This window comes from Leptodactylus fuscus, chromosome 4 (assembly GCF_031893055.1).
Source record: "Leptodactylus fuscus isolate aLepFus1 chromosome 4, aLepFus1.hap2, whole genome shotgun sequence".
NCBI lineage: Eukaryota > Metazoa > Chordata > Amphibia > Anura > Leptodactylidae > Leptodactylus > Leptodactylus fuscus.
The window spans coordinates 205,151,980-205,163,972 of record NC_134268.1 but is presented as its reverse complement, the minus strand read 5'-3'; the positions used below and the strand labels follow the sequence as shown (position 1 = coordinate 205,163,972).

The window sequence follows — 11,993 nt, the reverse complement described above, 5'->3', positions numbered from 1 at the left end:
AAAACGCTCACTGACACTCACGGCTGGACACAATCTGACAGGTTTCCGTCTTCTGTCTGCAGAAGACGGAAACCTGAGAATGGAGACCGAGGCTCAGGTGTGAACCCAGCGTCAGACATACACCTAAAGAAGTCTTCCCAATATGTACAGTGTGAATGCAGCCTTACATTTTTCTTCATCACTGTAGTGTGAGGTCACATCTGTTGTGTCCTGGATGGATTACCAATGTCTGTTATGTCCTCCTGGCTCTTGTGTTTAGAATCTGCCTCGTGTTTTAGTAACCCTTGTAATCTTAGTACGATGATGATTTTGTAACATCTTTGTCTTTTCCATCCAGTGTTTGAGCAATATCAGAGAGCACGGACTCAGTTTGTTCAGACTGTTGCAGAGCTTGCTACGCGTCCTCAGAACATTGAAACCCTACAGAATGCAGGTAACCCCCTGTCATAGGGATACTTTGTATTATGTGTGTTGTAGAGAAAAAAATGCAATTTATATTTATTTTATAATATAACACAAATAGATTTTTTTTTTTCCAAAAGGAAGTTCACCGTGACTTCCCTACACCTGAAAGAGGTTTCATTACAGGTTGACTTGGGGGAGTTAAGAAAAACTGGAGTCTCAATATGGATTTATTGACACTTTTTTTTTTTTGCGATTCTTGGAGGATTTAAAAAAAAAAAAAAAATATATAAAAAATGTTCAGGAAATCTCAGACTAAGCATTAATATGTGCTATCCTAATCTGGAAATATGAACCAAATAGCACATGGGCCCAGATGAAAAATTGAAGAGTGTATTGACCTGTGCACAACAATAGATCAGAATCTTGTCGATAAGACTCAGACTGCACCACTGTTTTGGAAGTCGGGCGTGTGACTATTTGTTATATATATATGTATATATATATATATATATATTTTTTTTTTTTATCTTGCCGCTATGGTGACATATAGTGATTTTGCAGGTATCAATCCACAGTGCCCCATCCACAATTATAGTGGCGACATTTTGATCTTTTTGTTCAGTTTTCTGACTCTTTCCTATAGGACTTGAGAACACCAGTAGTAGACTAAAAATATAAAAAAGCCTAAAAACAATGCTTGTACAAACACAATGAAATCTGCTTGAAATAAAAAAAAAAAAAAGCAGAAAAATAATAATAATACTGAAAAGAAATGGAAGCCTAATTCTTGTCGATTTATTTTTTTTGTTGTTGCAGATTTTGCTGCATTTTTTTTAATCTAATGCTAGGAGTAGATAGATCAGGAAGGAGAAGTATGAGAACTTCCTATATATCTCACATTCCTTCTGTTACCACTCTTGGCTTTGGCTCAAAATAACATAGCAAAACCTGTAACAAAAAAGCTGTTGCACTAATGTGATTTCCCCAACAAATGTAATCCTACGATCATTATTATTGATTAAAACGCTGCAACTTTGTTAAAGGACAGTGAATAGTTTTACTTTAAAGGGATTCTACCATTAAAATCAAATCTTTTCTCGTTGACATATAGGAATAGCCTTAAGAAAGGCTATTCTTCTTTTACCTTTAGAAGTCTTCTCCACGCCGCCGTTCGGTATAAATCTCGGGTTTCATCAGTTTGCAAATGAGTTATCTCACAGCACTGGGGGCAGGCCCCACTGCTCAAACAACACTGGGGCCGTCCGCAATGCTGAGAGAGAACTCTCCAGTGCCACCTCCATCTTCTTCAGGAGCAGCCTCTACACGCGTCTTCTTCCGATGCGGGTGGTCAAACTTCTAGGCCTCGGGCAGAGCCGACTGCGCATGCCCACGGCCACAAGAAAAATGGGCGCTTACACAGTAAGTAAGTTCCAGTTACATGATAATATGGGGTACACTTTTCTGGGTTACAGCCTATAAGTGACACCCATACTATTTGTACAGGAGGGCTACTCACCGTCTATACATATATAGCCCACTACTTCCAGCACCTTGTTTTCCCCACAATCCATGTAACATAGCCTAGCTGCATCCTGATTAAAAACATTTTGGCTAAAAAACACAGATTCGCAACCTGCGTCAAGGGCCCCCATGTCTTGTGAGTCCCTATGCTAAAATAAAACACTCTGAAATAGACATCATTTAAATCATATCACTTAAAGAGAGGCCATATTTATGTCATGTTAGGTAAAACAATGGTTCACGGCAGGATGCAGCCAGGCCCACTGCTTCAGCTAACCTCAGGTAATATGACCTCTATTTCGGTGATATCTACCATTGCTTACTAGGGCCTTCCTGGTCTCTACTTCCTGTTCCCATCTCAGCCAATCACTGACTCCTTTGATGAATCTTCTCAACCACCAGTGATTGGGTGATCGCTCGTTTCTTGCATGTTGAGAAGGGGAATAGAAATTAGGGACGGGCAGGGACTCGGTATGTCTTCCAATGGTGGCAGCAGCAGGGGATCAGAGCAGCGAGTATTGTTTGGGTGGATTAAGCAATTCTGTTTCTTTTCTTTAAAAAAGTCATCCCCTCTAAAAATGATGGACCCCATTAGTAAATCATTCTGACTGAGCCATATATCCCGTGTCATATCCTCTAATATGGGACACAACTGAATTATCCATTTTACTTGTTACTGTTGCTTTCTTGTTTGATATGTTTCGGAAAATAACAACTAAGTCTCCAATACTCTCTAGTAAAGGAGGTCGTGCCCCTCTGTAATGTGCATGGTGATATTTTCTGGGGAAACTTCCTAAATATGGTGTTTGTTCTGAATGTTTTTCCTTAATGGAGTTTCACATTTATAATCTCCCCTTTGTGCTCTATCCTATTTCACTTGATTTCATAGCTGGAAACACCTGGTCTCCTGCTGGCTTTTGCCCTCAACAGATGCCCTTTCGTACTACCTTTCAAGGCTTGGCAGCAGGGGTTTCTTATAAAACTCGCTATAAAGATGCATATGTAGGGACTGCTGGTAAGATCCAAATGCACATATTGAAGTTATCCTGGAAAACTTAGCATTAGTATGTTTGGTTCTTTTCATGATTATTCTCAAATGGATTAAAGCGAACCATGTTTTTTTTTTTTACTTCCTTTTGTCTTGGAACCAGGAGACACCGATTACCAAAGCCGTCACCTTAAGAGTAGTCATGGGGTAGTTATAGGGAAGTCGTCAGAAAAACATAATAGCAATGAGGTTAGAAATGATTGATATAAGCGTACAGTGAATGACTACTTCAGAAACAATTAAAGTGACTTTTCGGTTCAAATAATGAATACATAGGGGCAAATTCCCTGCAACAACATAGAATTCACCAGATTCATGATGAGGATCAGGCCATTTTCTGCCAGGCTGTGCCCCTTTGCAGACATCTATTCCAGGTGCTGTAGAGTTCTGTTAACATTTATGACACTTTTTGTGCTTTTTAGTGATACAGATTCTTAGTGAATGTGCCCTATAAGGTAAACTATAGATATCCTTTTTTTATTTAGTTCTTACCCTTAGTTCACATCTGCGTTTGGTAATCCGTTCAGGTAGTCTGCATGGGGACAACCCCCCCCCCCCCCCCCCCGAACGGACTACCGATTGCACTGGCAAGTGGTGTGCAGTGACAGCACATGGACCCCATAGACTATAATGGGGTCCGTGTGCTTTCCGCGTGTGCTGCCGACATGAATCATGCGGACATGAAAGTAGATCACGATCTACTTTTCTGTCCACATGTTCCGTGAACGAGGCCTTAGATGGGAAGTGAGTGGCAGTAGTCCAACATGACCACTACCCATTATTGGGAACCTTCTGCTTCTGACTCTGTACATTGCATAGTTGTGGCCTGAAGAGTGCTGAGAACAGCTGGTCGGTAAGGGTGCCAGGTGTCAGACCCTCACCAATCTGATATTGATAACCTTTTCTATAGGTGTCTGTAATTAATTAATGAATTCATTAAATAATTTGACACATCTTGATCTGTCAGTACACTACAAATGGAAATCTGTGCCAGCTTTAATTTTTACAAATGTTTTTGTAAATGATAGTAGATCTGTCAGGCCATGGGAGCTCCTCCTTTTGAGGGAGCCTTCACACGGAGTAAACGCGCATGTATTTTTGCAAAATACATGTGTAAAAATAAGACCCATTGATTTCAATGACATTTTACAGACATATTTTTACATGTGTAAAAAATAGCATTGAAGTCAATGGGAGTCTTATTTTTACACGTGTATTTTGCAAATATACACGCGCGTTTACTCCGTGTGAAGGCTCCCTGAAAAAAAAAATTGCAAGAGGACCAAAACTGGAGTGTACTAATATAAGCAACTTTTCCCTATTGCGGTCTGAATATTTTCCTGAGGACTGGACATTGAGAAACCGCACCAGTATTTTTACTATTTTATACTATATATATATTATATATTTGATCCAAATAGTCGCTTTAAAATATAAAACTCATCACTCCATTCATCCAGGGATCCAATGGCGACTGTCTGGTTGTGTCCCTGGTGTTCCTGACCTTTGGCCTACACACAGTGGCAAAATGTCAGCAAAGACCAGGGACCTGAATGGAAACTGTAATCCCCAGCCAAACGAAGAGCTTAAAAAAAGGACTCGACACATCCCTTTAACTTGTACTCTATTTAGGATAATAACTTTCTCAGCTAAGAACTGAATTTTAGAAATACAAGGGCAGATTGATGAAGACTGGCATTACTCATGCCAGTCTTCATACGCCCGGAGCCAGCAGAGGGTGCACCTCTGCTAGACTGGCATACATTTCTCTTATCTTTTACGTCAAATTTTTGGTGTAATGATAAGTTTGGCTTATCTGTTATTATTCCCTTTAAAGGAAGGTGGCAGCGCAATTTTAAGTAAAGAAAAAAAAACAACAGAAAACTGACTTTTTATCCCTTTTATGCCAGAAAACTGTCGAGCAAGGCGTAATAAATCTTCCCCACTTTTTATACAATGTATAAAATACTTGTTTTTGTTTTACCTGTATTTGTCACTTTGTTATAGCAGTAATTATATCAGTATTATTTCAGCCATCTCGTCCTAAATGACATTCTTCTTTAGAAATGGTAACGTTTCACCTTTTCTGTTCGATCTCCGGGGCTCTTATAATCCTCAATTTTGTAAAGCGGAAATAGGATTAATAACCTGCGCGTTGCTTTCCTAGTTATTAGTGGTAGAGAGTGGAAGGCTCGGCAAAGTGATTATAGGCCTTTTGTAATGTGTCTTCCACTTGATTACCATTAAAGCGCTTAATGCCCCGTAAACTTGATTTATGGCCACCAAATCCAAATCACTGCAAGTCAATCACTGAGATTTGAGAACCCGTGTGTCTCCCTCCAAGGTCCCCGGCTGATTTAAAGACGCTGACGCTGGCAGTGAAAACTGAATTAGCTTACAGTGCACAGATGTAGCGTCCCCTATGGATTATCTATACACTCTATACACTCCCGGGCTCCTCCTGCTTTATTCAATTATGTTTTAGCGAAACTCCAAAATCACTTTCATGTTCTTTTCATTGCGATTTATCTGTTGTATACGTTTTCTGAGTCCAATAACCCACCAAGTGGAATATGTGGTGGTAACATTGTAATTTCACCTTCTGGTGTGAAGCTTCTCTACTCTTGAGTTTTAGGCTAAGGCTCCACATAGCTGTAGTTTTCCTCTGCGGACTATCTGCCCCTGTTATACCTATATTGAAAGCACCAACTTTTCCATAGGTATAACTGACATGCTGCTGATTTTTTTTCTGCAAAGTGTGGATGGGATTATCCAAAATCCCATCGATTTTGCAGGTACTGTAAAATGTTGCGTGAGGCCCCGGCCTAATATAGTTTTCTATGGCTGTTTGGTAATCTGACGTGTAAGTTCACATATGAGTTAGTTGTGTGTTAGTTTAAAGAAATGTTAATAGATGGAATAAAAGAAAATGTAATTTGTTGCAAAATTCTAAAACAACGAGAGCTATGAAGGAAGCCAGAAGTCAACAGAGTTCTCCTCAAGCGGAGCTGAGGGAGATCATTGGCGCCAACAGCACGCTCATTATATGGCGTCCCAGCAAGTTGCTGAGATGCCGAAACAATCACAGGCATAGCGCGAGGAACGAGTTCAACGGCAGGCCAGCTTGACAGCTGCTGAAACGCTGGAGCAGGCGGATCATTGATCCCAACAACACGCTCATTATTTGGTGTCCCATCGAGCTGCTGAGATGCTGGAACAATCTTGGGCACAGTGCAAGGAACGAGTTTAGCGGCAGGCCAGCTTGACAGCTACTGAAACGCCGGAGCAGGCGGATCATCAACGCCAACAATATGCACATTATATGGCATCCCAGCGATCTGCTGAGATGCTGGAACAATCAAAGGCACGGCGTAAGGAACAAGTTCAGCAGCAGGACAGCTTAAGAGCTACTGAAACTCCGGAGCAGGCAAACCATCGACAGCAGCAATTTGCTGAATATAGGCAGATCATTGATGCCAACAATACGCAGATGAAGTCATGGGCAGAGGCTAGTATAAAATATTTGTCCAATATGGTGAAGGCCATAGCAGGGAAAACCTGAAAAAGACTGAATCAGCATTTCCTAAATGAATTTGCTATCTATATAGGACGGTTAGTTAAAGGGGTATTCCCATCACGCTTGTTCAGCAGCCTGTCTGCTCTCATCAATTCCTGGTTTTCTCGGCACATTGGTGGGCGGGGTTTCACTTGCTCTGCTATCTGCTATGTTTGCAGTCAGTAATAAGGGACTGATTGTAAATGAATTACCACAGTATGAAGCTAATGTAGAGGCTGATGTAGCAGAGCTGGATTTGAGCCAGTTTGTAATACATGCAGAGGTACCGGACTCCTTTTCTCAGCCCTTATCAGCCAAATTCAATTAAACTGACTGATAAGTGGAAGAGCCGAGTTCAGAAATCCTGGAGCTCTCGCCTCCCCTCTCCCCTATCTGAGAAGCTCCCTTACATGTCAGACATACACAGCTCAGAGCTGCTGCCCAGCACTCAGCCCCTCCCTCCCCCCTGAGAGCATCACTTGGGGACTGAGCAGACAAGCTCAGGATGGGCCCCGTGGTCATGGAAACGCAGTGCCAACAATGAAGTGAATAAATTAAGATAGCGGCCAAACAAAGCAGTTTTGATAAAGCAATGCATTTAGGAAAGTCACATAAACTAGCAGTAGAGATAGGATCCTTGTGATGGGACAACCCCTGTAATGTAATGTTTTCCTGCATAAATCGCTATGTATTATTTGTTTCTATTATTGCACACTTTGTATGCCTCGTAGTAAAAAAATATTCCTTAAAAGACTTCTTCTACTGCAGAGGATGTGTTGTGACCTCTGTGCAGGAAGATGAATGATCATGTGAAAACCTCACCATGGAAAGAAATGTAAACGCCACGGCAAGGCGCTTGTTACGGACACCTTATCCGTTCACGTAAATGGCCCTTTAGTTGTGGGACCTAAACTAGAGTGACCTCTGCTTCTAGGGGTAACTTATTGTCATCTAGCACCTTCTTGTATATAGCCATACAGCTGCCGCTGATAAGCTGGCCTCTTTGTGATCTTTTTATGAGCAAAAACAGTATAACTAAGCTCATATTTGTTTATGAGATTTTATTGAGTTCTAGGTCTATTGAACTGACAGGTAACACCGGGGCCGGGGGCTGGATGACATTTCCTCCTGCCGTCAGTAACCTGTTAGTCATCATCTTGTAACTTTAATTCAGAGGGGGGAAGCCCAACATATGGCGGCTGATTCATTATAGCGTTTTCATTCATTCCGATTGTTTTTATAGGCAGCTATGGTTCCCCATGCTGAATCATGTAGACCATTACAATCATATGTTTCTATTTATTAACCGTTTTACTGCCCATATCCTTATTTTTGGGTGTTTATGTGGTTATGTGAGTGATCGCTCTGTGAGATCACGCCGATATCATCCATGGATACCGTGTAGAATTCCTCACCGTAATGTGATGTGAAAATAAATATTGTATCATTTTCTTCCATTAAATTGATAGAATTTAATTTTTTTTCTGTTTCTTCTTGGGATACAGTTTTGTTTTCCAACGCTATGTTCACATCTGCGCTGGGGTATCTGTTGTTCTGGTTCATCAGAGGATCAGAACAATGGACAAACAGACTGCTAAAACAGCAGATACCATTGGTGATCGACGAACCCCATTGACTATAATGGGTGATGAAAAAGTTGGACTTGCAGCAGTTTTTCACCTGGTGATTTTCAGTGGTCAGTGTGATGGAGTCTCCAAATGGACACTCTGATACAGGAGGTGTGAACCCCGTCCGAGCTGTAATTAGTATTATTTTTTTCAATAATTTACAATTGACTTCCTAGAGTCAGACCATGTAGAGACGCACCCCTTTGGCAAGTAAAATACTAAACATCCATTTATCATTTCTTACATTTCTGGGAAGATTAACAGAGGAACTGTATAGAGTTATAAAACAAAAATGCTATAAGACCCCACGTAGCGGGCCGCAGCCAAAAAGCGCTGTGGAAAAAACTGTGGCAAAAATACATTGTAGTTTTTTTCCGCAGAACGTTTTTTGCTTCCATTATACCTATATGTAAACCGCATCATATCAATTATATCTACAGAAATGCTGGCGATTTGCAAAATTACAACCGGTTTGCAATTTAAAGAATTTCCGCTGTGGATTATTTTCTGGGATCCACGTTGCAGCTAATGCGAAAGGCCGCTGCCAAATTGCGGGGCCTAAAATACTTATTTTATGAAAAATTTCATTATTTACTGAAATGCGTAGGAGTTTCGATAAGTCCTCTTTAATTTTAGGGTTACTTCTAACGAAAATCAGTTGACAGCAAAAGTGGTCAACCCAAGGGGCAACACGGTGGCTCAGTGGTTAGCACTGCAGCCTTGCAGCGCTGGAGTCCTGGGTTTGAATCCTGCCAGGAACAACATCTGCAAGGAGTTTGTATGTTCTCCCCGTGTTTGTGTGGATTTCCTCTCATTCTACAAAGACATACTGATAGGAAAAAAAATGTATATATGGGGCTCTCAATCTACATAAAAATGTGGTCAACCCCTTCAAATAAGGGTAGAAATGTGATCTATCCTTATATAAATTGGCTGAAAGGGGAGAGGTGTATATATATATATATATATATATATATATATATATATATATGTATATGTGTGTGTGTATATATATATATACACATATATATAATATGTGTGTATAGTATGTATGTGTGTATATATTTATGTTGGTGTATAATATATATATATATATATTTATATGTATGTGTGTGTGTGTGTGTATATATATATATATATATATATATATATATATATATATATATATATATATATATATATATATACACTCACCAGCCACTTTATTAGGTACACCATGCTAGTAACGGGTTGGACCCCCTTTTGCCTTCAGAACTGCCTCAGTTCTTCGTGGCATAGATACAACAAGGTGCTGGAAGCATTCCTCAGAGATTTTGGTCCATATTGACATGATGGCATCACACAGTTGCCGCAGATTTGTCGGCTGCACATCCATGATGCGAATCTCCCATTCCACCACATCCCAAAGATGCTCCTCTATTGGATTGAGATCTGGTGACTGTGGAGGCCATTGGAGTACAGTGAACTCATTGTCATGTTCAAGAAACCAGTCTGAGATGATTCCAGCTTTATGACATGGCATTGCATTATCCTGCTGAAAGTAGCCATCAGATGTTGGGTACATTGTGGTCATAAAGGGATGGACATGGTCAGCAACAATACTCAGGTAGGCTTTGGCGTTGCAATGATTCTCAATTGGTACCAAGGGGCCCAATGAGTGCCAAGAAAATATTCCCCACACCATGACACCACCACCACCACCAGCCTGAACCGTTGATACAAGGCAGGATGGATCCATGCTTTCATGTTGTTGACGCCAAATTCTGACCCTACCATCCGAATGTCGCAGCAGAAATCGAGACTCATCAGACCAGGCAACGTTTTTCCAATCTTCAATTGTCCAATTTCGATGAGCTTGTGCAAATTGTAGCCTCAGTTTCCTGTTCTTAGCTGAAAGGAGTGGCACCCGGTGTGGTCTTCTGCTGCTGTAGCCCATCTGCCTCAAAGTTCGACGTACTGTGCGTTCAGAGATGCTCTTCTGGCTACCTTGGTTGTAACGGGTGGCTATTTGAGTCACTGTTGCCTTTCTATCAGCTCGAACCAGTCTGGCCATTCTCCTCTGACCTCTGGCATCAACAACGCATTTCCGCCCACAGAACTGCCGCTCACTGGATGTTTTTTCTTTTTCGGACCATTCTCTGTAAACCCTAGAGATGGTTGTGCGTGAAAATCCCAGTAGATCAGCAGTTTCTGAAATACTCAGACCAGCCCTTCTGGCACCAACAACCATGCCACGTTCAAAGGCACTCAAATCACCTTTCTTCCCCATACTGATGCTCAGTTTGAACTGCAGGAGATTGTTTGACCATGTCTACATGCCTAAATGCACTGAGTTGCCGCCATGTGATTGGCTGATTAGAAATTAAGTGTTAACGAGCAGTTGGACAGGTGTACCTAATAAAGTGGCCAGTGAGTGTATGTATATATATATATATATATATATATATATATATATATATATATATATATATATATATATATATTTTATGTGTGTGTATATACAGATATATAAAATATTCTCCATTCCTATATAAAACCTATGTAGCCGTATTCTTCCATCTATGGCATTACGTCTGATAATAGGCACATAACATCCGAGTTCCGCCCACAATCCCGGGATCTGTAATTTCTGAAGCGTATAATCACATCCAGTTATCTCGTGTTTACATAATAATTTAGAAATTCATTTGGTGCCGGAAAGAAAGATCTGGTTATTTCTGCCACCTCGGTGCTGTTTTATGAGTCACTTGTCTGACTCCACTATTTGCACCTATATGAATCGCAAGCTCTTTTAATACAATCGCTCTTTGTGATTCGGGCTCTGTATGTTGTTGTGTATCCTGGCAGCTTTATGTTAAAAAAAAAGTCATTTTCTGCAAAACTCAAGGGGAGCATAATAATGTGAAATAAATCAATTCCAAAGTCAACAGTTTGCTTCAAGATGAGAACCCTTTCCTCTTTGTGTATGTTTTTTTTTTTTTCCTTAGAAATACAGTTTTTTTGCAGCTTATTTACCAGCTGAATGATCTGTAAATAAGCAATGTGACATGACAGTGAGTCTTGTACTGTAATAACTGCATGTCCCTAGCGGATAGAGGAATACAATGCGAGCCTGATTATCTCTGTTCACCTTGGAGAATAAGGGTCTTCGTGTCAGCATGGGGAGAGCTATATGTCTGTCTTAATGCAGTGGAAGCAGCAGGGAAGCTCCAGACAAAGAGTCCCGGGTGTTTTTAGGCTGCCTCCGAGTTTCATACATGATTACTTTATTTGAAAGAAAGGCATATTTTATATGGCCCTGAATGCGGAACGTAAGATGGGAAAATCTAGGCAAACAAGGGATCCAAAACCAGGATTTGTAGCCTTCAGGAAGCGGGTGATAAATAATGTCAGCTCGTGTGCTGGGAATACCATCAGGGTGTTTATAGGGGGAGATCTTCACATGGTCGTGATCACAGACGTCCTATATGTAACACTAGTTTTTATGAAAGAGGACCCGACACCACCTGACCTACTAAATAACTGTATTCCCCATGAAATGCCTCCACAGTATTTCCATTTTTCATACTTCTGTGTTCTGATCCTCTGTTATTCCCCTGAGAAATGTAAAAATAAATTGACAAGTGGGAGTTACCATTTCCCTTGTCAAGTGGGATGTGTCCTTAGACAATGGTGTGTGTTTACTCATTGTTAGACAGGCACCAGATTTATCACAGTGGCTGATGCTGGATAATACATCTGGTATAGACAGTCTGGTCTAAGCTTATGTCATCTATAGTACTGTGCAGAAGGTTTAGGCAGGGGAGAAATAAAATATAACAAAATAAGAATGCTT

The 11,993-nt window shown here is 40.7% G+C and overlaps 1 protein-coding gene across 2 annotated transcripts in view; it reads left to right on the top strand.

Annotated features, from left to right (window-relative positions):
* SPAG6 (sperm associated antigen 6) overlaps nucleotides 1-11,993 on the top strand; it is a 149,166-nt gene that overhangs the window by 3,398 nt on the left and 133,775 nt on the right. For both annotated transcript variants that reach the window (XR_012715477.1, XM_075271736.1), the window contains exon 2: nucleotides 338-433. Coding sequence is in view for 1 of the 2 variants with exons in the window: in XM_075271736.1 (XP_075127837.1) it covers nucleotides 338-433 (96 nt within the window). In the remaining variant the exon portion in view is untranslated. The remainder of the gene's footprint in view (nucleotides 1-337; nucleotides 434-11,993) is intronic.